Here is a 27,408-nt window from a genome sequence, read left to right as displayed (position 1 = left end):
GAATGTTCTAGTAGGTTGACATTATGTTTAATAGTTACTAATACATGCTTTTTTATATAACAGTATAATAAGTACGACATTTGGTACACAATGGGGGACGGTGTTGATATAGCATGGCAACATGGAACTCCAATGTTGGAGGATAAAAAGAAGTCCAAGTGTAAATATTACGGGAAGTTGCTAAATTCTGGAGGAGCCACTAGGCTAAAGCAGCATTTGGCTGGTGGCTATACGAATGTTACCAAATGCAAAAATGTTCCTTATCAAGTGGAGCAGGCTATAGAAAAGCACATGAGAGGAGGAAGAGAAAAGAAAGCTGAGAGGAAAAGGCAACAAAGAGACTTTGATGAGGCAGTGCTAGAGAGGCCTGATCTAGAAATCATTGAAGATGATACTGGATACAAGACTCCTCCTGGTGAGTTCCAATCAGAGACTGAGTGGAGAATCTACTAGTAGACTTTTGCAGAGAGTAGACAAAGTTTGCATTTTGAGAATATGAGAGCATATGAACAGGCAAGAGGAGCTGGTGGATCTGGCTTAGCTGCACCAGTGCAACAAGATGAGATAAGGAGAAACACTGGCACAAGACAGAATCCCCATATCCCACGGCCCCCAACCCGACCACGAGTACATTCCCTAGATTTCATTTTTGAGCAGGATCCATTTATATTTAGGCAACAAGATGCCTACCAGCCAACCATCCTGCAAATGTATGGTAGTAAACAAGATGCAGCACGGGATGCCTTTAGCAAGTTCATGTTCTATAATAGCATCCCGCCTCATGTAGCACAGGGAACATATTATCATGCGTTCCTTGACGCTACAGGGAGGGCTACCGCAGGATAGAAGAGGCCCACACCACATGAGTTAATGAATGTATATTTGCCTAGGGAACAGAAGGAGTTGAAAGAGTACATTGACAGTCTAAAGCCAAGGTGGGAGATGTATGGTGTTACCATTATGGCTGATAGTTGGACTGGACTTACTAGACAGTCCATTATCAATTTCATGGTGAGTTGTAATGGGAAGACTGTATTCTTGAAGTCTGTGGATGCATCGATGGAAATAAAGGATGCATCATATTTGTATAGGGAACTGAAGCAACTGGTGGAGGATGTAGGAACAAAGAACGTTATCCAAATCCTATAGATCTGGTTTTAAGATCATTTAGAAGGTTTGATTTGAAGATCATCTAGAATATTACAAGCAGATTATGTGAAGATGTTTTACAAGATTAAAAGAAGATTGCATGGAGAATATTCAGCTGGATATTCTGGTAACCTTTTTGGCAACCATGGGCTCTTATTTAGTTGTTTCTTTTATTGTAAATCCTAGCTACTGGGTAGTTTAGCAATTAAAAACTTTAGTTATTTGTTACTTCCTATTTTGGTCACTGTTCCTTAGCTGTGAAGAGTGGCTATTATTACATTGGACCCTCCTACAATAATAGAGGTTTCCTATGTTTTTTTTCATTGATATTATAAATAAAAGAGAGGGGTTGTACTCTAGCCAATGATTTACACAAAAGAAAAGATGATGGCCTTTTTGTTCTTCTTATGAGATGCAGTTGCAAGGTTGGAGGCTTAGCATGGTCGATGTGATGTTAATCGAGGCTTAGGTGCGATGCCTAAGTCATCGCCTTTTGCTCTTTTACCTTCATTTGTAAAGAAAAAAAGAAAGAAGAATTCTGTTATGGATTTTGTTTGTCCCTAAATCATCGATCCTATTGCAATTGGTTCGAGATCGATTCTGCATTAAATGCATTACTCGGTGGATCAATCTCTTTACACAACTTCTCACAAGTTGTTTGATTGAGTTTTTCAACTCAATTTACAAAGCCTCTAAAGTAGGCAAATTTACAAATCAAAGCTCAACACTAACCTATTGATAGGTTGGATGTACAAATCAATGCTCACTTGATTCCCGCTAAGAATTTGACCTTTTGATGCTAGGAGTAAATGCAAATATATGGCCTAAGTTGTTAGTTGGCAAAGGCATTTAAGTGCCCAGTTTATAGCCTATCTCTAACTGCTAGAAAACAGGTTGGAGCTCTTGCCGTCGACCTTGGCAAGAGCCATTGCTCAAAGGGCTTTTTATTTTTTCTTCCATAGAGGTTAGTCGACCTCGCGTTCATTGCGATCAAGCCATAAATTTTGCGCTCAATCCCAAAGCTCCAAAGCCCAATCCCCTAGCCACTGGAAGTATTCTTTTGCGGCTAGAGGTTGACCCCACGATCAACCTAGCCTATTTGGCGATCGACCTTAAGTGCTTCTTTTTTCTTGATTACCTTGAATTAATCCGGTTTTTGGCATTTCTTCAGGCGGGTGACTTGGCCTTTCTTCCTTAGCATATCCTTAGATATTCTAGGCGACTTTGACTTGACTAAAATATATTTTACCGTTCTATGGTTTAGGGGCAAGTTAAGCCAAGTCACACTTTGAGAGAACTTCTACCTTTTAGTCCAACTTGGACTTTTTTTTACTATTGTTGATGTATACATTGACCTTGCCCATTTCCTAACAGTTCGAGCTTTTAGGTGAAACAGTAGCGAACATGGTATCAGACCAGGGAGGTCGAGTGTTCCGACTCAAGGAAGTGCGTCGGAAGAGTTTTCCCGACATTTATTCTCCCTCGGTACCCCGTGAAGGAAATGCCGTGTGAGCTCCACGTGCAAGGACCATGGGATCTTGGCCAGCACTTGCGGGGGAGTATTGATGTGCACATTGAAAATGCCCTTCCCTAACAGTTTAAGCTTTTAGGTGAAACGGTAACGAACAACTATTTAATTCTTTAGAGCCTATTTAATAGTGGGAATCTTACAAAGTTAGAATTACAAGAGATTACATCTTGTAAAATTAAATCCTAATATTAGATACATAAGCTACTCTTCAACTCTTGAATTCCATTGATGCCTGGTGAAGAGCCTGATGCTTGGGTTCTTTGTCACCTGAGCTTTTTGATGATCTCCTCAATTTTTTAATCTTCAGTTCCATTGTGTTTGGAAATGTTCCATTGATGCCCCTTGCTCAGTGACCCATTTGGCTTTGCTTGGCTTGTTGGTGCTTGATGTCTTGATAGTTGGGAAGGATCAATTTGAAGTCTAGCTTTTTGCCACTCAACACACATGTCAGAATCACCAAAACAGATATGCCATATGCAATATTCCAACAGAAAGAAGATCCATGTAGCCATCCCCATTTAGTTGCAATGAGGCTGAGTTGGGTTAAGTCGAGTTGTTATCAACTGCCTCCTGGTATTGATATATACCTAGATGCATTTTCTTCCTAGATTGTATAGTTGGGGAGTCCATAATTGTTTCAAAAGGATATAATCTCATTAATAAGAATAACATCAAATGTCATGTTAGCATATTGGTTTGCTAGTTTATCTCTGATACCTTGTTTTGCATGGTGTACATGCATAAACTTTTATAGTTATTGTTGTGCTATCTTTATCAAGATTAAAGTCTACTACACTTGGATTTTTTAAACCAAGCTTATTGTAATAAAATTATGGATGAGTGATAACATAGGTACTAGGGTGGAAGAAAAAGTGTGTATTCGTACACAGTGAAGTGTGTATTTTTTTTTAGACAAAAAGAGTTGATTGACAGCTTAAATTGTCTCCTGGCCTAGAGCAATTTTTTGGCTATCTAAAAAGCTTCCGTTTTTGGTAGGCCGTTCTAGTTTCTCTTGGTAATCTAATTGTATGGCTAGGATAATCCTTTGATTGTGTGCACTTGTTCGTACTGAAATTAAACTTTTTGAATTTACAGGTATCTGAAACTGATATTTTCTTTTTTCCCCCATTCATGCAGAGCTCTGCACTTGGATTTTTACTTGCCCAAAAACACTTCACAAATCCCCTTGTTGCTGTGCCTTCTGCTGTCAGTGTTGTTTGCATGGCAGTAGGGTTCTTGCACTCACTTTTGAAATTCATGATGTCTTGTTTAATTCCCTTCCTCACCCCAAGAAAATTTTATTAGTTCCTCTCTTGCTGGTTTGATTAGGCGTTAATCATATTCTCCTTTCCATTTTTGGTATATTATTACAGCTTGGTGGGAGTGCTCTTGCTGTATTTTGGAGGAACAAGCCGGTTCCAGCAAATGATAAGGACGATTTCAAGGAATGAACAGTCTTTCGCCTTCTGCATTTGTATATTCTACTTTGACTTGGTAAATTCTTTAGAAACTAGTGATAGCTCAACTTATTAAGTTTTGGGAGGGGGGGGGGGGAGGGGAGAGAACAGTTTTAGGTTCATATGGAGCATGGTAGTCTAAACTAGAAAGTGGGAAAAGTCATCTACTTACGACTCAGAAAAATTAAAAAAGACAATAAATAATAGTGTTAAAATTCTTATATGTTTTCAGATTCCTACTACTTTTTTCGACTTGGCTTTACATTTTAGTCAAATCTCTACAAAGCAAATACTATATTTCTCATAGCAGGGAGGAGAGAGACAGACACAAGGAGGCGTTAAAGTACGCTACGCAGCTAGACAGGGAATTCAATCCCTCTTCTTTATTTATTTATGGGATAAAGAACGCCAACCGGTCCTGCAGTGCAGCGTGTGCCTACGCCCAGACACAGCCGTGCGTGAAATGTCCGGTGCACCCCCTGGAAAAGTGGAAAAGACCAGGGGTATGCGGGTCATTTTGTGCGTGGATGTATACATGCCACGCTGCGCAACCAGTTAGCATTCCTTTTCCCTTTAGTTATTTTTTTTTTGGTTTTCAAGTACTTCATATTTGCCAGGAAAGCATAAAAATAGTATGGTGTGGTCCACCACCAATGTTGTTGATTTCCTGAATTTCCCTTAACATTATTCCAAGCAATTCAAACCATCCAAGGGATGGTGCTCCTAATCATTCTATCAATCATTTCCTTTGGTCACTGCATAAATTGTTTAACAGTGTCTTACATGAATACGTTCATATTGGCCCATTTGGTTCTTCTGCTGAGGGTGGGCCTTAGTGCAACACTAAGGTTGCTCCATTGTGACCAAGTGGTCACAGGTTCGAGTCTGGAAACAGTCTCTCTACAAAAGTCAGGAGTAAGGCTGTGTACATTACGACCCTCCCTAGACCCTGCAGTGGCTAGCTCAGCTTTAGGGTTGTTTGGATAAATAACAGTTTGGTTTATAGTTAGGTAACCAGTCGGTCAAGCTTACTCTTGGTTGATAAGAAGTGTTCCCTTCTCTTCCTAAAACACTTAATGGAATGGGACTTGGATATATAGGGATCATATTCTGGCTCTATTGGTCAAGTTAGGGTGGTTTCTGCTCTCTAATTCTGATGCCTTGTGGATCCGAGTTATTAAATCTAAATATTTCCCTAACTTGACCCTCCTTAATGGGTCTACTAATACTAATAAGGGCTCTTCTTTTGGAATAATCTATGCCAGGTACTATAATTGAGACAATTTGTATACCAACTTCCCCCTTTTCCATATGGGATGAGCCGTGGGTTCCAGGTCTGCCCTACTTTTGAATTCCTTCAGCAAAAGCAACTTGATAAGGGAAAAATGAAAAGATAGATTTAACCATAGTTAGTAAGTTTGCGTATTAATTGCCGTACTTGACCGTATAATTCAAATTCCCGACTTTTATCATATTCTATAGGGTAGTTTAATTCCGTACGTGACTTTTAAAAGTACTCGTATTAATCGTCGTATTAAATGTCGTATTAATTATTGTATTAATACATATTTATGTTTTTTAGTTTAATTAATCAAAATAAAAAAAAAACTAAAACTTAAATTTAAATGTCGTATTAGTTGTTGTATTAATGTATATTTATTATTTTATTTTTTTTACTGATACATGCTATTATTTGCTATGGTAGATTGTAGTTGATGGATTACCTATCAACATTTGTTTAGATAGACATGGTTAAACTTAATTAATATTAGATGTCGAGATCCAAAAGAATGAGAAATGATTTCAAATTGAAAAGCCATATTGGTGCATGAGAAGATTATAATTTAGTTGCAAAAAAATAAGTTTTCTCCTTGATTTTTACTAGGATAAACTCGTATTTTTGCCCCCATACTATTTCAGAGCAATCGTATTAAAACACGTATTAAACACACCAATTAATTGCCGTCCACGTTTTATTGCGCCGGATTTGTGAAAACGAACTATTGTCACATAGGCCGATTAATTGTCGTACATATCTATTCCCGTATTATTGCCGTACCCGAATTTACTAACTATGGATTTAACATTTGAGGGGGCAAAGTGCTCTTTAACTCTAGTTTAAATAAACATGCAATTGAGATAGAGTACTTCTTAATCACGTACTCAACTAGGCTTGTTTAGAGGAGGTATTACGCCCCCTCACATTTCAGTACAATAATTTATTCATTAAAGAAGGAATGGGAAGAACTTAGAATCCCAACAAGGATCAGAGGAGAAAAGGTTAGGCATTCCCCCCCCCCCCCCCCCTCCCCCCTCTAACTGACGAAGGAGAAACATTACGTCTACCGGGTTTAAAGCCCCTCATTGAGTTCATCAACCAAAGTAGAGAAAAGGATCCATGGAAAAGAGTTCTCCTTTCCATGAATTCCTTTAGAAAATGGTGCTACAATAATGGTACCAACAAGGCAACATCTTGGCAAAGGTTCCACTCAATTTCCATCCACGGGACAGAAATGACCACCCTACCCCCTGTCCGAACACACTGCCTGGGTGGAGTCCACTCCCCCCTATTAGAGGAACTTGGGGAAATGGACCGGGTAGGAAATGGCGTAGATAATTTTCCGTGTGTGTGTGACTAGGGTATTCCTTAATTAGCCCCGGCTTCTCACCCTTTTTTTCTTTTCAATTGGTAGCCCTAACACCTTGTTGTTTAACCCCCAAAAAATAAAAAATCTATAATGCCTAATCGTTGTATCTGTATACACTGTACAAGGGCGGCACCCCACAGTGACGGAAGCCTCATGCACTGGGTAAACCTTTTTTTGTACATTGTATTTTTAAGTAGGGAGGATGTAAACGGGTAGTTAGCTGAAAATAAAATCAGAATTTGATTCGCATCCATGCAAATTCGGTTAAGGGTATCTGAATTTTTATTTAAAAATCCGGGAAAAAAAATTATCCAATCCAAGTAGATATCCAACTAATGATATAGAGGCTTTTTGAAGATTCAATAGGTTCTAAAGAATTAGGAAATGAGAATTATGAGTCTAAAACATGGATTGAGAGTGAATCGTATTTGTTGGGGGGAGGAAGTTCTGGGTTACACAAGATAGACATGTAAACGGATAGTAGAAAATCCGAACTCAATTCACATCCGTATCCGTTAAAGGATATCCATATCCGGACAGGAAATATCCAGTTCCGATCACATCCAATCCGTTTACATCCCTATGTTTAAGATTGTCGCGATTCAAGACTCGTTGGACTCAGTTGAGTTCAGCTTATTTTGAGAGAGAGAGAGAGAGAGAGCAAGCACAAACTGATGGAAATGTTCAGTTGGGTCGTGCAAATAGGAGAAAACCAGAGTGATGGGAATTTGAGTGGCATATTCTTCCACAGTGATGGGAATTTGAGTGGCATGTGTGTGCTCCTGCACTGGTCTTCATTGTATTTTTCTGCTTCCATTTGTGGTGAGATTCATTGCCCTTGATATTAAAAGCATAACTCTCTCTCTCTCTCTCATGAAATGGGGGACAAACAGTTTTCTCTGTAGAAGGAGACCCAGACACATAACAGAGACAAGACTAGTGAGAGCAATGGGACATTTTGAAGTAAGAGACCTAAACCTACAAGATCCCTGGTAAACCCAAAATCACCCTGACCAACCGGGGGATGCCATGTGTCCTAACCCAGGAAGGAGGGCCAGCTCAAGACCAGATCCAAACAGGCGAACCAAGGAGAGATTCGACCCAGACCGGACACGGGCGCAGACCCCGGGCTCGGACCGCAGACCCCGAGTGCGGACCGCAGGCCCTGGGTGTGGACCGAAGACCCCGGGCGTGAACTGCAGGCCTCGGGAGCGGACCGCAGACCCCGGGCGTGGACCACAAGCCCTAGGTGCGGACCGCAGGCCTCGGGCGTGGATCCCCTCGGGCGCAGTCATCCCTGGGCACAATCTACCCCGGGGAGGAACCCCTCTGGGCGTAGTCTCCCTCGAACACGGCGACCACCATCATCAACAAGACATGTCCCATCACTAAGGACGCTAGGCCTCCGCCTACCAGTCAGTCACGTAGTCTGGACAGACTCATACACCAGGAACCTCATCTACCACGTAGATAGGTCTATCCATCAAGAATACCAAGTCTGTTATGACACTACGTCTCACGGGAAGACAACCAATCAAGGATGAACCCTACTACCCAGGGACTCTATCATCTACGAGGACTACTCACCATCAACCGGGACTCTCCACACCGCCACACCCCACTATAAAAGGGAAGGTACTCTACCCATCTATGATCATCTTGAATACTATTATTCATCTATTTGCTCAGGAGATCTGACTTTGGCATCGGAGAGTCCTAGGCCGAAACCACACCGGTTCTCCTTTGTCACCCCCTGGTCCTTTTGCAGGTTACGGCACTTGAAGGACCGCCTGACGATATCTTGACGCAACAGATTGGTGCCGTCTATGGGAACGACGCTAGCCATCATACCTACTAGCTTGTTCTCATAATCATTCCATGGCACCACGAGGCAAGAAGACCGCTCCCTCCACCAACAATGCTGCGAGGGAGGGGAACGGATCACCTTCTTCAGAGAGTTCACGTCGCAAAGCCACTGACCATGTCTCTCAGGAGAGGGAGGTCTCCGAGAACCAACAAGTTGGGGTAATTGACCTCAACCCTGAAGTAGCCATTGAAGCCCCCGTGGAGCCAGCGCCTGATCCTAATGCACCAGCGACTGTGGGTCAGATCAATGACTTGCAGCGACAGATCCTCCATGACCAACAACTCTTCCGCGACTACCTGAGGTAGCGTGCAACATCACACCGTCGTAGGATGGATCCTCGATAGGAGCAGAACCCTAGGAGGTCACCTCCCAGGGGTGATAGGTCAGAGAGGCACACCAGGCAGCGGTGGGAGCCTTCCCAACCTCCAAGGAGAACAGCGGACCTCCCAGTATGGTCAGATCGTGGAAGGACACCAACACCCAAAATGAGGGTACCTAGCCTAGAAAGATCCATCAGGAGGTCCGTGTTCCAAGGTCGACTAGGAGGAAGTCACACACCAAGGCGGAGCCAAATCGATCGAGAAGAAAGCCCCTCACGATCACGCTAGGGTTCATCGTGACGTGACCATTCACCATCCCGCCAATACTCAAGGCAGGAGGGGACTTCAAGGAGAGGACATGAACGAGGTCGCAGTGACCATCTTAGCAGACGTGAGGGACAGACACGGGATGAAGAGCTTGACAAAAGACTCTGAGATCTGGATGAGAAGTTGGAAGGGTTGAAGAAACAGACCAAGGGCGAGACGCACTCAATACCCGGGCAACACCCATTCTCGACAGAGATCATGTCAGTCACACTCCCCTCCACGTTCAAGTTGCCCACCTTCGAACTCTATAGTGGTACCACGGACCCTAATGACCACATCAACTATTTCAATGGTATGATGACACTGTATGGTGGATCAAACGTGGTCTCCTGTCGAGCATTCCCTGCATCCCTCAAGGGTGCAGCTACTTCCTGGTTCTCTAGACTACGACCGAGGTCGATAGGTTCATTCGCAAAACTGTGCGAGCAATTTGTTACCTGCTTCCAGAGCAGTGTCAAGCAGAAGAAGACCACGGTCAATTTACTGAATGTGGTACAGAACCCTGGGGAGTCCCTTAGGGAGTATGTTAGCAGGTTCACCAAGGAATCCTTAGAGGTTCGAGACTTGGACGACCAGACCTAGCATGCAGCCTTGGTAGGAGGCATCAGAGACATGGACCTGATCAAGGACCTGGCACGTCATGAGACCAGGACTATGAATGAGATCCTAGAACAATGCAATGAGTTTGCCAATATGGCCGAAGTACTGTAGGCTAGGAAGAAGGTGATCGAGGCCAAGCCACAAGACAACAAGAGGTCAGCGCCAGATGACCGTAAAGAAAGTAAGAGGTCAAGGACTGAGCGTCGATAAGAGAAGGGAGACCGCCCATCTGGAAGGACTGACTGTCGTCCAGAGAGGAGTGAGAGAGCAAGCAGTCCTGAGTTCACGCCACTGAACACTACCAGGTCTCAGATCCTCATACAGATTTAAGACCGTAACCTACTCCGTTGGCCACGACCCATGCTGGAAGGACCCTAGAAGCATAACCCCAACAAGTACTGTGTCTTCCACAAGGAGAATGGACATGATACAAAAGACTGCTACCAACTGAAGAGGGAGATAAAACAACTTGTAAGAGCAGGGAGCTTGAATAAGTACGTGAAGGGGAGACGTGATGGCCGTTCGGGTCAAGGAGATAGAGGCCATGACCGAGAGAAAGAAGATCCAAGGAGAGAAGAAAGAAGGACGGATCGAGAGAGAGACCGCCCAGAAGAAAGGAGAGATGTAGCGGAGCCTAGTGGCACCAAGGGACCTCCCATCCTCACCATACTTGGAGGACCGGGGCAAGAGTCCACCAAGAAGACCAAGGCCCATGCCAGGTTCGTGGGAATAGCGGAGAAGCCAAGCAAGGTAGCCAAGTCTAAGACAGTGATCTCCTTCTCGGATGAAGACTTGGAAGGACTAAGCTTTCCACATGAGGATGCCCTGGTAGTACAGGTGGAGGTAGCCAACCGACCTGTACGCAGGGTGTTGATAGATACAGGGGCATCAGTAGATGTACTCTCCCTGGAAGCCTACCGACAGTTCGGGTTCGGAGACGATCAACTCAAGCCAGAACCAACCTACCTCCATGGATTCTCAGGTGCTACCGCCTCCATCAAAGGCACCATAGAGCTACCCGTTACCTTCGGAGCACACCCTCGCCAAGTGGCAATCATGGTCAACTTCATGGTCGTCAAGTCCGTGGTATCATTCAACGGCCTCCTAGGGCGACCATCTCCGATAGCCCTTAGAGGAGTCGTATCACCACTCCACCTAAAGATGAAGTTCCCCACTGAGAATGGGGTAGGCGAGGTCCAGGGAGATCAAAAGAAAGCAAGGGAGTGCTACGCGACCTTCATCAAGAAAACAATGGTAACACCCGCGGGATGGCACTATGCATAGAGAACCTAGTCAGTGACTAGAGAGATGAACTGACAGAGAGAAGAGGAAGGCCAGTGGAAGACCTCATCCCATTGCTACTCAGTAAGAACGACCCTTCCAAGGTCGTATAGGTTGGCTCGCTATTGAGTAAGGAGCAGAAAGATGAGCTTGGACACCTCCTCCAAACTAACATGGATGTCTTTGCACGGTCGGCCTCTGACATACCAGGCATACAGCGGTCTATAGCAGAACACCATCTACATGACAATCCAATCAGGAAGCCCATCCAACAGAAGTGAGGTAACTTTGCCCTTGACCGATAAGCAGCTATCAAGGTAGAAGTCGGGAAATTGAGCCAGTCTGGGTTCATCAGAGAAGAAAAGTTCCCAACCTGGCTCGTGAACGTGGTCATGGTGCCGAAGCCCAACGGGAAATGGAAGATGTGCGTCGATTATACAAACCTAAGCAAGGCATGCCTAAAGGATGAGTATCCGTTGCCCAGAATAGACCTGTTGATCGATGCTACTGTTAGCCATGAGATGCTGAGTTTCATGGATGCCTACTCAGGATACAATCAGATCCTCATGTATGAGGAAGATGAGTCCTACACCGTGTTTCGAACGGACAAGGAGAACTACTGCTACCGCGTCATGCTGTTCAGGCTAAAGAACGCATGAGCCACCTACTAGAGGATGGTCAACAAGATGTTTGAGGAACAGATCGAACGTAACATGGAGGTGTATATAGATGACATGCTCGTAAAAAGCGTCTAAGCCCACCAACACCTGACCGACCTAGAGGAGGCATTCACAGTACTGAGAAGGAACCAAATGAGGCTAAACCCCGCAAAGTGTGCTTTCGGTGTAACGTCAGGGAAATTCTTAGGGTTCATGGTCTCAGCACATGGAATAGAAGCCAACCCATCTAAGATCAAGGCCATCCAAGAGATAGCACCCCCTCGGATGGTCAGAGAAGTGCAAAGGCTGAATGGAAGGGTCGCAGCCTTTTCAAGGTTCGTGTCACGATCGGGAGACAAGTGCCTACCGTTCTTCAAGACGTTGAAGAACCTCCGAAGTGCAAAGGACTTTGCATGGACAGAGGAGTGCCAGAAGGCCTTCGAAGAACTAAAGGAGTACCTGGAGAGCCCACCACTGCTTGGGCGACCAGAGCCCAATGAAGAGCTACAGGTTTACCTAGCTGCCACCCCAGTTGCCGTAAGCGCCATACTGTTGAAGGAAGAGGGTAAGGTCCAGAGACCCATCTACTATGTCAGCTATGTTCTGATCGATGCAGAGATTAGGTACACAAGGATTAAGAAGGTGGCCTATGTACTGGTGATCATAGCTAGGAAGCTAAGACCATATTTCCAGGCCCACACTATTACAGTACTCACTGACCTACCACTAAAGAAGGTACTCCACAAGCCAGACGTCTCCGGATGACTGATAGCCTAGGCAGTAGAGTTGAGTGAGCATGACATCAGATTCCAACCACGGACGGCCATCATAGGCCAAGCTTTGGCAGACTTCATCGTCGAATGCACCCTATCTAAGGTCGAACCAGAAGCGGAAGAACCAGAGGAGCATGATCGATGATTGTGGGAGATGTTCGTGGATGGCTCGAGCAATGCAGCAGGAAGTGGGGCTGGCTTCATACTCACCAGTCCTGAGAGATTTTGAATACAGTATACTCTTTGATTCACCTTCTAAGCATCCAATAATGAAGCAGAGTACGAAGTACTACTAGCTGGACTGCGGGTAGCCAAAGCCATCCAAGTAACACACCTATCCATCCAGAGTGACTCCCAGCTTATAGTGAACCAGGTGAATGGAGAGTATGAGGCTAAGGACGAGCGAATGGCATCATACCTAGCATGCACCCAAGTGCTGATCGAGGGGTTCGTGAAGTTCGAGATGGTTCGAGTCCCCAGGATCGAGAATGCCACCGTCGATGCCCTATCAAGGCTAGCTAATGACGAGCTCTGAAACTTGGCCAGTGCAGTCTACATTGAGATTTTACATGAGCCAACGTATCAGGAGAAACATGTCAATGAGATTGAGGAAGGGCCTAGCTGGATGGACCCTATACTCAACTACCTACAGAACAATGTCTTACCAGAAGATAAGGTCCAGGCAAGGAAGATAAGGATGAGAGCTGCAAAGTACACTGTCCTGGACGGAGTACTATATAAGAGGGGGGTCACAGCACCACTACTCCGGTGCCTAGGACCCAAGGGAGCCAAGTACGCCCTAATATAGGTCCATGAGGGGATCTGTGGAAGCCACATGGGGGGATGAGCCCTAGCCTACAAAATCCTCTGCCAGGGGCACTATTGGCCACGAATGCAAGAGGAAGCAATACAGTATGCCAAGAAGTGCGAGCAATGTCAGTTGTTCGCCCCAGTACCCCATCTACCCGCCACCAAACTGACATCAATCCTCAACCCCATCCCCTTTACCATGTGGGGGATGGACATCCAAGGCGATTTCACTATAGCATCAGGGAACAGGAAGTACCTGGTCGTCGCTATAGACTACTTCACCAAATAGGTCGAGGCTAAGTCACTGGCCAAAATTATAGAGAATGAAATGGAGAAGTTTATCCGCGATGACGTCATCTACAGGTTCAGGGTACTAAAGATCCTAGTCTCAGACAACGGCAAGCAATTCAACAACCCCAAATTCAGAGCATTCTATCAGAGCTACAACATTGACTATCGACCTGTCTTGGTAGCATACCCACAGGCCAATGGTCAGGTGGAGGTGACCAACAGAACACTGCTAGAAGGAGCCAAGGGGAAGTGGTTTGAGGAACTACAAAGCGTTCTGTGGGCGTACCGAACCACAGTAAGGACACCCACAAGAGAAAGCCCATTCCACCAAGCATACGGTACGGAGGCACTGGCACTAGTAGAGGTCCTCGCCATGTACCACAGAGTACTACACTTTAACGAGCGCACCTATGTCGATGGACTACGGGCGAACCTAGACTTCATAAATGAGGTCCGAGAGAAGGCACTCCTAAGGAACGTAGCATACCAGCAACGCACAGCCAAGTACTGCAATGCCAGAGTGAGAGAGAGGCTATTCCACCAGGGAGACCTAGTCCTAAGAAGGGCCAGCGCATCACAACCACGGAAGGAAGGGAAACTGTCAGCCAACTAGGAAGGACCCTACATAGTTTCCAAGCAGATATGTCCAGGGACCTACCACTTGAAAACTTCGGGGGGCAAGAAGATAGATCGCACTTGGAACTCAGAACACTTGAAGAAATACTACCAGCAAAAATAGAAGTAGCAGTAGAAGCACTGAAGTAGCACCACCAGTAAGAGTAGTAGTAGTAATAGCAGTAGCAGAGTCAGCTGTCAGCCATGGTACACAGTAGGTTGCAATTTTCCAGGATAATTCAAAACTTTTTATTTAAAGTAAATAGTTGATTTCAGGTATACTCGTCTACTTCTACTCAATCGAATCACTTCCACCACACCAAGGTCCGTAGACCATTAAAGTCCGTCGACCACTAAGGCTCAATGCCACCAAGGTCCATAGACCACCAAGGTCCGTCGACCACCAAGGTCCGTTGACCACCAAGGTCCGTAGACTACCAAGGCTCAATGCCACCAAGGTCCATAGACTACCAAGGTCCGTCGACCACCAAGGTCCGTAGACCACCAAAGTCCGTAGACCACCATGGCTCGTAGGCCACCAAGGTCTGCTGACCAATAAGGCGCAAGGCCACCAGGGTCCGTAGACCACCAAGGTCCGCCGACCAATAAGGCGTAAGGCCACCAAGGTCCGTAGACCACCACGGTCTGATGACCACCAAAGGCTCGTAGACCTCCCGAATATGACACCATCGAGGTCTATAGGCCACCAAGGCATAAGCCCACCAGTGTCGAAAGATCATCGAAGCTCGAGGTCGCCAAGGTCAAAGGGCTACCATATGTAGTATACTAGAAAGAAGAGAAATCAACTACAAACAACAAAGGAAAGAGGTCACAAATATTACAACTCAAAGTTTGGAATCCAAAAGTTCAATGTCCAGGACACCTATAAAATCAAGGAGCATCTGATGAGGGATCACATCTGACCCTGCAGGGGACATCATATCGGCCTTAGGTGGGCGAGCAACTCCCTCCTCTGGCAAGGCCGTACCCTCCTCTGGCACAACGACACCATCCTAGAGAGACACAAGTCACCACCACAGTCGTAGATAGCAACCCAATGACCTCCGAGAACCTCGAGAAGTCATAATCGGGGGTCTTCTCCAGAATACGAACTGCTAAGTCCAGGATGCCCTCATCATATATCTCCTGGTTGTACTTGTAGAAGTACGCAATGATCTCAGGCAACTGCTGGTACGCTGCCACAGCTCGCTCACTAGCCTCAGACACCTCAACCTCATGATTCTGTCTCAAGGCGCGAAGCTCCTCCTCCAAGGCGCGAACCCTAATCGAGCTCTGGGCCACCACAGCAGACACAACCCTGAGCTCCTCAGCCATACTCCTCTCATAAGCAACGGCCTCCTCCCGTGCAACCTTGTGCCCCTAAAGCTCCTTCTCCTGACCCTGCAGCTTACGTTTCAGCTGGATCTCCCAGAAAGCAGAGCTCTCAAGGAGAAGTACCGCCTCCGTGGCACGATGCTGGACCTGCAACCTACACAGCTGTTAAAAAATATCCCAAGTACAAGAAAAGCAACAACACAACAAGTAGAGGATCGAGAGGCACGACTCACAAAAGCCATGTTCTGATAGAGGGTCTGTGTTAGGAATGCGTCTCTAAACCCCTGTATAACTGAACGCTCGACGGGAAGCCTTCCCATGTCCAGTCACTCCTGGGACACACCATGGCTGGTCAATGTCATTCCCTCCTGAAGATCCCAAGGAAGCACCAAAGGGGATGAGGTCGACGGATCAGTAGTCACGCCCAGCAGAAGAGGAGACCACCCCTTTGCCTCTGGAGGGAGGTGGAGTGGAAGACCCAGAAGCAGCGGCAATAGGAGGTGACCGTGGAAGGATAACATGTGGCCCGATCCTCACTGAACTGGGAGGATCCGGACCCCCCTTCCGCTTGGTCCCAATGACCACTGAAAGAGAAGAAGTAGGAACCGGAGGAACGACAGCAGAAGAACACAAGACAAGTCAGATAACAGGTACATTAGAAGAAAAATACAAATGCAAACATCAAATACTAAGAAACCAATGATCTTACTGGGACTCAGCTTCCAAAGACATAGGAAGGCCTCGGAATCCAACTCACGAACATCGAACAGATCGCATCCCTGATATCGCTGGAGGGAGTCGTGCTCAAAGTCGCTCAACTCAAGAGAGCGGTTCACCCTCTTAACATCAATGGCCTCCCAGGTAGACCGCAGTGCACATCTAGGGACCATGGCAAAAAAGAAGCGGTCCCTCCAATTATTCACCGAGCTAGTGACCCCCACAAGAGTATCGAGCGTGGTGAGAGACCCCCTAGGGAGACGATAGGCAAAGTGGTAGCACCCACCTTCCCCCTTCTTCAACACATAGAAGTACGAGAACAGGGGAATGGTAGTAGCACGCCCCATCTGGGAAAAGAACACATAGAAACCCAGGATGACCCGCTAAGAGTTGGGCAACACCTGCCCAGGGGTAAGACGCCAGTGCTCCAACACCAACTCCACAAAATGGGAGACAGGGAAGCGAAGACCATGGGTGAAGAAAATATGGTAGAGGCAGACCACATCCGCTCGATGGAAAAAAGCACGATCGTCGAGTCCGGGGACGCGAAGCACGACCTCAGAAGGTATATGGAACTCTCGACGAAGTGACACCAAGTCTGAGGTGGTCACGATGCTAGGGATGTGAGCCAACTTACTCCTAGGATCCCGAACAGAAGTAGAAGCCCTGGAGACCCTACGACCCCTACTAGGGGTGGAATCTCCAGAAACCTCCTCCTCCCCATCACTAGCAATAGGGGAAGACAACGAGGGAGAGGTGTCTACAGGGGAAGACGACCCCGAAGAGGACTCCCCTAAAGACCCAACCACTACAGTAGTCAGATCAGAGTCGCTAGACGACGACATGAATAGACAATGAAGCAGGCTAGCTACTTACTCAGTACGACGGTCTCCCAAAGTCAAGCAACCAACATAATAAGAGGGATGCCAACCTGCAACCATCAACATGCGAACCAATCAGGAAGGGTGCCATAAAAAAAAAAAAAAAAGAGAAGAAAGAGAACATACCAAGAGCGAATCAGACGCGGTAGAGCAGGCACGATCGAGCACGGGTGCGGATCGAGCACGAGCGCGGTCGAGCATAGGCACGGATCGACCATAGGCACAGATAGAGCATCGGGCGCAGTCGAGTACGGGCGTGAATCGAACACAGGCACGATCGAGCATAGGCACGGTCAGCACAGGCACTATCGAAGCTCAGGCTTGGACGAGGCTCAGGCATGGATTGAGAGCACCAGGCACGGACCAAGGAGGATGGGTGTTGACCCCCCACATGGGTGTGAATGGAGGGCGTCGGCCTCACACGGCAGCGAAGCAGAACGAGGGGCGCAGACCAAAAATGCGATGGACGTCGACCTCACACGACCAAGGGTCGAGGCACGAGTGATAAATGCGTAGCACAATGGGCAAGATCGTGAGCACGATGCTAAGCAAGCCATCAAAACAAGGCTAATGGCCAAGTGAAATCAAGCAAACAAGTAGACGGCACTGCTGTTCATTGTAACCCAAGAACAAACACATGGGGGGCACAATAAATAGTAACCAAGCTCAATAAACAAAAGTGGAAGATGCAAAAAAGTAAGGAGTGAAAAAGCAAGAGAGAGAGGAAGAGAACTGAGAGGGAGAAAAGTGAAAAGGGAAGAGAGAGACAAGAGCATATATCTACAAAAAAAAAAAAAAAAAAGAGAAGAAAGATAAAAAGATGGGAGAGGAGAGGTTTGAACCCATGACCTCTCCCTCACCAACTAATTTACAGGCACACCCTCTGAGAAGAGATTATTTTTTGTGAACCCCTTAATTGGTACAAAAATACAGAGGATACTCTCTTGAGCACTCCGTTCTAAGAGAGTGGGGGCAAATGATAAACCCAAAATCATCCTGACCAACCAGGGGATGCCATGTGTCCTAACCCAGGAAGGAGGGCCAGCTCAGGACCAGATCCAAACAGGCAAACCAAGGAGAGATTTGACCCAGACCGGACACGGGTGCGGACCCCAGGAGCGGACCGTGGACCCCGGGTGCAGACCGCAGACCCCGGGCACCGACCGTAGGCCCTGGGCACGGACCGAAGACCCAGGGAACAGATTGCAGGCCCCTGGCGTGGACCGCAGACCCCGGGCATAGACCACAAGCCTTAGGCACAGACTGCAGGCCCCGGGTGCTGATCCCCTCGGGCGCAGTCATCTCTAAGCGCAGTCTACCCCGGGGACGAACCCCTCTGGGCGCAGTCTCCCTCGAACACGGCGACCACCATCATCAACAAGACATGTCCCATCACAAAGGACTCTAGGCCGCCTCCTACCAGTCAATCACGTAGTCTGGATGGACTCATACACCAGGAACCTCATCTACCACGTAGATAGGTTTATCCATTAAGGATACCAAGTTTGTTATGACACTACGTCTCACAGGAAGATAACCAATCAAGGATGAACCCTGCTACCCAGGGACTCTATCATCTACGAGGACTACTCACCATCAACCAGGACTCTCCACACCGCCACACCCCACTATAAAAGGGAAGGTACTCTACCCATCTATGATCATCTTGAATTCTATTATTCATCTGTTTGCTCAGGAGATCTGACTTTGGCATCGGAGAGTCCTAGGCCGGAACCACATCAGTTCTCCTTTGTCACCCCCTGGTCCTTTTGTAGGTTACGGCGCTCGAAAAACCGCCTGACGATTTCTTGATGCAACAATCCCCTTCAAGGGTCCACCACTCACTTAGACATTTTGAAGTAGCCTGCTAGTAGAATCTTAAGCTAAGTTGGTAGAGGAAGATCTCTTCATGATGAAACTATCCAATTACACCGATGTAACTATATGAACCATCGAATCTTCTATAGGTAATGGTGCCCTTTACTCCTTAGATGATCACAACTGAGTACACTCATTCTTTTACACTGGCAAGGTAAGAAGAGGTTGAAATGGAGTGGATTCAATTCATTACAAGAAGCTAGAAGCATGTTAACCCCCAAGCTTTTTCACGGTTCTTCATGTGAATCATTAGGGGTTGTGGAGTCATCACTGAACCAGGATCTAGATCTCCTACGGCCCAGCTGCCCGTAGCAGCTTGTGCGATGTGACAGGGCCACGCACGCAATGACAGCCTTACCCCCGCTCGGGTAAGGCATTAGGCAGGGGGTAAGGCAGTCATTGCACGTGCGGCCTATTCTACGCCGCACAGGCTGCTACGGGCAGCAGGGCCTTAGACAATCTGCATTGACTGAACCATATGTATAACATGGTTATTTGTGTAACACCCGGCATGCATGAGGAGAATATTTTATTATATTTGATGTACATTTTAATGTCATTGTAATTATTTTATTAATATTTACATTATAATGAATGTGTGCTATTGCTCTATATTATTTTAATGTTGATTAGGGATTATTTTATGAAACCATAGTTATCAAGGTGGCAAGGAGACCAAGGAGACACCAGCAAGGAAGGCCAAGGTGTTCATGGCGACCAAGGAGCCTGGATGCCTAGGAGTCTTGTAACTATGTATTGAACAATGGCAGTCTTGTAATTATGATACATGGTATGAATTATGATAATAATGTGGCTCAATATTTATTAATTATTACATAAGCCTTGTTGTTTATAAGATTTTATTGTATTATAATGTATTATGGGCATGTGTGTATTAAGGTATATATGTCTAATATTCTAATTCCGTAGTATTATGTGATTTTATTGCGTTTAATGACATTCTATATTATATAATGTGAGGAATATCATACTATTATGTTTCTTATCATTTATAGTAATTTTGTTGCACTTAGTCTACTATGGTTTTAGTGTGTACAATAATATTTTTGGTCTAAAACCTGACACGAGATTCCATAAAATTTCAGCGTCCCTCTGACATACCGTGAATATTTATCTTTCAAGCGCCCTAATCGCTACAAGCTCAGCAACCTCCCCCACCGCCGCATGAACCCCTTTACCCCCATTGTGTTATCTCTCCGCCCCAATGGCGTGTCTCCTCCTTGTAAGGTTTAGTCTCAACCCGTCGCCATGATTCTAGGTGTTGTCAACGCCGCCGCCAAAGCCGACGATGACAACTATGATCCTCCACATCGCCCTCACCCCCGCCCCCCTCACCGCCACCTCCATCGCCTTCACCGATGCCCCCTGCACACTACCTCCATCCTCCATGCCATCGCCCTCACTGTTCCCATCCTCCACGCCACCGCCCTCACTGCTCCCATCCTCCTTTCCATCGCCCTCATAGCCACCTCCCTCATTCTCACCAATGCCTCCACCCTCCACGCCCTCACCGATGCCCCCTGCTCACTACCCCCATCCTTCACGCCATCACCCGCACTATTCCCATCCTCCACTCCATCGCCCTCACTGTTCCCATCCTCCACGCCACCTCCCTCACTGCTCCCATCCCCCTCGCCATCGGCCTCACCACCACCTCCCTTACTCTCAACGATGCCTCCATCCTCTCTGCTTTTCCTTTTCTTTTTTTGTTTGTGGCTGTGCAGTTTTTGCAGGTTTCGGTGTTTGTGGCGCCTTGGATTTGGTCAGAATCGAAGCCTTGCCCCCTTCGAATTAGACTGTCACTGTCGTCGACGATGGTGAAGCTACTCGAAATGTGCACCCTGGAATCGATGCAACGACCATCAAGAACTTCATTGGACCACGTGCATACTGTGACTTTCCCTGTATCCTAGGGGTGTGTCTGGCATGCGGCATTAAAAATGATGTCTTCTTTTTGTTTATTGCTGATGTATTCCTTTTTATGATATGTTTGTGCATGCGCTTCATTATGTATCTGTGTCTACAACGAGTTTCCTTGGGATGTGGTTATTACCCATTCCCTCCCCCGACCAGTCCCGCCTATGACATGTATGTCAGGACCATATGTCTCTCACTTGTTTCTGAACCTTGTCGGTTTTGAAACCTTGTGTATCACATGTCAGCAATTTGCATTATGTTTCTTGTTTTCTATCTTTTGGCGTTGGGCGCGCATGAATGAATAGCCCTGCTTTCTACCAAAAAACAAAAGTGTGTATAATATGATTATATAATTACATTATACGATGTCTGAATAATGTTTATAAGATAAGAGGTTTGATGTATGGTGTGCTTAAGTTGGGTCGATTTAAGTCATTGGTGGTTCAAACTCATGAGTTGGTTCAGGTTAGCCCATAGTTCACTTGAGATTTTGAGAGTGGTTTGAGCTTAGAAGAAAGGGCATTTTGGGTAGTGAAAAGGTTAGGTAGGTTTTCATGAATCTTAAGTGGTCAAATAGTGAGTGGAAGGAGGAATCTAAGAGGGGTAATGTTGGTAATGACCCCATTTCAATAAAAAAATTACAAAACAAGTCATTATCCTTGGTTTAGGCTAGTTAGCTAGTTACGGTTTGTTGACCAAGTTTTAAGAGTCTATTAGGGGCTTAGTGGGAATTAGAGAGGGTCCTATAAGCAAGTTGAGCTGAGTTTGAGCTAGAGAAATTCTAACAACTTCAGTTGAGAGAAAAGAAGAAGAGAAAGAGGAGGAAAAAGAAAAGAAAAAGAAGGAGATTAGCAGAGATAGAAGTTGGGGAATTTGTGAAGGCAAGCTAAGGGTGTCAAATTTGGACCAGAACCAGGAATCGGATCAAAACCAGCCTGTTAGGAACCAGAATCGACCCACCCAATATCTTATTGGTCTAGTTCTATATCTATTGACAAGTTATTGGTTTGGAACAAATTCACATCCTAACCGTATATTATATAATTTTTAAGACTCAAGGTCATGAAAGCTATGGTTAAACCCTTTAGTTAAACTAATCCTAACTTATGAGGATGGTGATGTTCCTACTTATTAATTAATACAAAACAAGAGGTAATGTAGACTAGTTCTGTGATTTGAGAAAAAAATGCACATCTTATGTGATTGAAATTAATGTCTTATTATAATATTATTAAGAAAAATTACACATACCACCCCTGGGGTTTCAAACAATTATGTTTTCCACCCTTGGAATTTCATCTATTTCAAACTTCCCCTGCATTTTAAAATATTCTTATAAACGTACCCTTACCGTTGGCTGAGAACAGTTATGTGATGATGTCATTGCCAAGATATTTACTAAATGCCCATAATGCCCTTAATGAAGGTGCTTTTACATCTTTACCCTTAATGAAGTTTGAAACATCATCAAGACAAAAGGGAAAGAAATTCCCGAAGAAGAAGACAGCTTGCCATCCCCATCCCCATCGCCGAACACAGAGAGCTTCTCTGACGGTCTTTGCAAGCATGTTATTTGTGTGAACTGACCACAATATCTCTCCTTTGTTCGCTGCGAGTTGGAAGTGCTTACTCCCCTGAAGCGACATGGCTACTCTTCCTCAACTCTCCAGAAGCTGTGAAGCTACGTGGCTACCAACTGGGACTGAAGGTAAGTTTTTCCCCTTGATTCCAATTGCTATTTGTCATCAATTTGTGTTCTATGGTTGTCTAAAATCAGGTTAATTTGAAATCCCAAGGCTGATTTCTCATTTTCGTTGCCTAGGGTTCTCTAAAGCTTTTCGTTTGGAAAGGAAAAACTTTAGTGAAACAATTTATTATGGAGGAGATGTGAGCTTTCTTATGTTTTATATAGAGTATAGACAAGAAGTCTCTTGAGGCACTCCATCGCCTTGATGAAGATGTACGTGTTAGAAAAGGAAAGATGTTGGGTCAATATTAGATATTGGACCCAATATTGGATTCGTCTAGCAATAGGGATCTTTTCTTGGTGGGAAAGATTGGATGGGTTGGTGATTGAGTCCCAATAGGAAACTCAATATTCCTTGCCCATGTGCGCTAGGGAGTGAGAGGGCAAATGACATACATTCATAAGATTGCCAAAATTCAAGAGGCACTCTCGCATCCTTGGAACATCGGTGGAGCACTCTCCTCCCTAGAACCGTTCTCTCTTCCTCTCCCTCTGTTGGTGTTTGATCTTGGAGAAAGCTTGGGTTTTGAGAACCCTTGTGTGTGGAGGAGTTGGCTTGATCGTGTGGGAACGCCAAGCTTTGCGTAGTGCGTGGAACGACTGAGAAAGGGCTATCATCGGTTGGAGGTCTTGCATCTGTGAGACTCTAGGTAATGATCGATTCTCCTGTTATTCTAGATAATTTAATACCATTCTCCATTGATAGAATCGATCCTACCACGCTTCCGCGGATCTATGTTGATCGCCTTCAGTGGCACCAGAGCCTTGCTATGAAATGAGAATGTTTTATTTTTTTTTTTTGTATCCATTATTACATGTGACACTCTTAATTTAGATTTATAAAAAAAAAATGGTTTCAAGCTTTTTTTGAAAGAATCCTCTCACTCTACAGGCTATTCCTTTTCTCTTTTTCCCATGGGCCTTGATGGGATAGCAAGCTTATTATAAAAATAAAAAAAAAAAAAAAAAAAAACCAAAATAGTTTCAAGTTTATTTTTTTAAAGAGGATGGTCCCCTTTTCTTTTTCCCATGGGCTACCCCTGATGGGACAACAAGCATATCAAAAAAAAAAAAATAGTTTTGGGGTTTTTTGAAATGAGACTTATTGGGGAAGATGGGAGAATGGATTTTTCTCTTCACCCATCTTCACCATTTTACATAATGGCTTATTTTATTTTATTTTATTTTTGATAAGCATGTATGTGGTATTGATTAAATCATGATGAGCATTAGATGCTCATGGCCATTGTGTCATGTTTAGTCATGGTAACGGTGTTTTTATGTGTTATTGGCATTTTTCATATAAATATGAAATCTATAATCTTTGAGCATCATGTATATAATGAGGACCACGGTTATGTGATTTAATAATTTACATGCATTAGATGAATGTGTGTGCTAGGCATGGCATGGATGTGGTTTTGGATGCAATTATTATTTTTTCATTCATCTCCCCATCTCTCATGTAAAGGTTATGTAATTCCCCCTCAGGCAGTTCAAATTGGTGGACTGGTTTCCTGAATTTTATTTACATTTAAAGGGTTGTAATAATTTTAAATTAGATTATATTATTTATTGTAACTGTTTGATGATCATAATAAGATCGGGATCGTGATTTGATCGTAGATCAAAGATCTTGACAGATCGTTGGTGAGAAGATTGGAGGAGGAACTTGCTCACTTGGAGTGTCCAAGTTGTTTACAGTTTTGGATTTATTTTTCTATAATAGTTAGTTGCATCTGCATTATCACATGATTATTGCTATGTGTGGGAGTAACATATGAGGCTATGATTACTCCCATCCATCTTGTAATAAAAGTGAGTTTACATTGGATGTGAACTCACATTGATTAAAGATGTTATCCTGTAACCATTAGTATTTAATTTTCCTTGGATGGATGTGTTTATGAACTTATACGTTGGATGTATGGTGTGATTTTATGCCCTTCCATAATCCCTTAATTTTAAAACAAGTGTGACATGAGAAATCCTAGTTGGTGGGATTCCCATGGCCTCCCTTAGTTGGTAAGTGAAGAAATTTCATCGATCTACTCTTGTAGATGCCGATAGGATAATACTTGGATAGGTTGATGAAATTGTCTATACCCATCTCACATGTGATAGGTAGAGAATGTGGTCAGTGGTACATACTGCGATAGTAGGCATTAACTTACACACACCATAATTCCCTCCAAAACTAAGGGTATACACTTGACTTGAGTGTATGTCAGCCGATAGGAATGGGCATGACACTCAGGTGGGTAAATCACATTGGAAGTCTAAGTGACGGACAAAATAGTCCACTCAACCAACATGCAAATGATGAACTCCGAAAGGCTAAGTCAGGAGCATAAGGGTTGATAAGTTTCAATTCATACCCTATAAGATAGAGGGAAGCTTAGGGTGTGATTGATCATTAATTGTTTTACGCCATTTTTCAATGGTTGTCGATCATGCTAATCATTATTTTTGTACTTCGTGTAGATTTTATACTATGTCGACTCAAATCAACTATGCTACCCTCATAAAAGATCATATTTTGACCGACCCAAACTACGTTGACTGGAGGAGGAACATCAAGTTGCTCCTGACTGCAGAAGATCTGATGTCAGTCATTGAGCAAGATGAACCTGAATTCCTGCAAAATGAGGACCCTATTGCTAAAGCGGCCTATGAGTTATTTCGTCAGAATAAATCTAAGGCCAAACTCCTTGTATTGAACTCTGTGGAAAAGACCATCGCTAATTCTGTCAAGGATTTGTACTTGACAAAGGATATGATGGAGGAGTTGAAGGAGATGTATGGAAGAGAAGAAAGACATGTCCATCATCAACTAGTGACACTTCTCCATGGCATAAAGATGGCCCAAGGAACTCCAGTTATAGATCATATAATAAAAATGCGGAACTTGTTCGAAGATCTGGAGAACCTTGGGGTGTCTTTTAAGCTGAATTATAAGATGAATGTTATCTTCTACTCTTTATCTCAGGATATCTACAGATCATTTATTGTTAATTATAACATGAATAAACTCTCCATCGAACTTCCTGAGCTGGGCAACATGTTGCAAGAGGTAGAGGCTGCATCCAAAAAGTAAAAAATGGAGGTCTTAACCACAGAGGAGAAGCCTTCTTCTTCTAAGCCTAAGACTAAGAAGAAGAAGAAGAAGAAGAAGAAAACTTCAAGGGGAAAGCCCCTAAGGTTGAGTCAAATGGAACTTAGAAGAACAAGAAACAGGAAACTTATTTCTATTGTAAGGATGGACATTGGAAAAAGGAATGTCGAGCTTTTCTGGCTGCTCAGAAAAAGAAGCCGGAAGAAGGTATTTTTAAAATCTTAGTCCTTCATGAGTCTAATTTGTCGGAGGAACCTACTAATACATGGTTGGTGGACTTTGGATTATCACCCATATTTACAACATGCTATAGGAGTTCAAGCTGACAAGAAGGCTGATTAAGGATGAAGTTTGTCTGAGAATAGGTACTGGAACTGAGGCCGTTGGAGATTTTACTTTATATTTTAACAATAAAGTTACTTGATTTTGAAAGGTTATTTTTATGTCGTCCTGTTTAGGAGAAACATTGTTTCTATTAGTAAGCTAGTGATGGATGGTTATACTTTTCTATTTGGCGATAAGTTGACTATTCAGTTTAAAAATTCTTTTGTTACTACTGGCTTACTAGATAATGGATTATATCTCTTAAAACCCATGTTTGATGTGAATAAAATCTCCAATACATCTATAAAAAGAAGATCAACCCAAGATAATTCAACATATCTTTGGCACTTAAGGTTAGGTCATATTGGAGTAGAAAGGATAAGCAGGCTGGTAAAGGATGGACCTTTAGATTCTCTGAAGGTAGAACCTTATCGAACTTGTGGGTCATGTCTATAAGGAAAGATGACCAATAAACCCTTCTTAAATAAGGGAAGAAGAGCCTAAGCTATGTTAGAATTGGTACACTCGGATGTGGGTGGACCCATAATGTTCAAGCGAGGTATGGTTACGATTACTTCGTAGCCTTCACTGATGATTACTCTCGTTATGGTTATATATACTTGATGCACCGCAATTCAGAAACTTTTGATAAATTAAAAGAATTTTGAGTGAAAGTTGAAAAATAGTTGGATAGTTGCATCAAGTACCTTCGATCTGATCGAGGAAGAGAGTATTTATCAAATGAGTTCATGGACTATCTGATAGAAGCTGGGATAGTATCTCAGTTGACGGCCCCAGGGACACCTCAACAAAATGGAGTCTCAAAAAGGCAGAATCAAACCTTGTTGGACATAGTTCGATCAATGTTGAGTTATTCAGAACTACCATTAAGTTTTTGGGGTTTTGCACTAGAAACTGCCATCTATATACTAAACAGGGTACCCACAAAATTTGTGCCCAAAACACCTTTTGAATTGTAATATAGGCGTAAGCCTAGCCTCCAACATATCAGGGTGTAGGGTTGCATAGCACATGTGTGAAAGCAACAAACGGATAAGTTGGAATCTTGTACAGATAGATGCTATTTCCTTGGATACCCTAAGACTACAATAGGCTACTATTTCTATGACCCGGTAAATCAGAAG

General features: G+C 44.3%; 1 protein-coding gene and 1 long non-coding RNA gene across 2 annotated transcripts; both read left to right on the top strand.

Annotated features, from left to right (window-relative positions):
- Positions 1–3,722: 3,722 nt before the first annotated feature.
- On the top strand, positions 3,723–4,185 carry LOC122671760. Its single transcript, XR_006334380.1, has 2 exons — positions 3,723–3,907; positions 4,054–4,185. It is a non-coding gene; the product is annotated as an uncharacterized LOC122671760 (long non-coding RNA).
- Positions 4,186–25,318: 21,133 nt separating this feature from the next.
- Positions 25,319–25,921, top strand: LOC122672213. Its single transcript, XM_043869708.1, has one exon. It carries the CDS (start codon positions 25,319–25,321, stop codon positions 25,919–25,921), a length of 603 nt encoding a protein of 200 aa, XP_043725643.1.
- Positions 25,922–27,408: the final 1,487 nt, after the last annotated feature.

This window comes from Telopea speciosissima, chromosome 8 (genome assembly GCF_018873765.1).
Source record: "Telopea speciosissima isolate NSW1024214 ecotype Mountain lineage chromosome 8, Tspe_v1, whole genome shotgun sequence".
NCBI lineage: Eukaryota > Viridiplantae > Streptophyta > Magnoliopsida > Proteales > Proteaceae > Telopea > Telopea speciosissima.
This window is presented reverse-complemented; position numbering and strand designations above follow the sequence as displayed.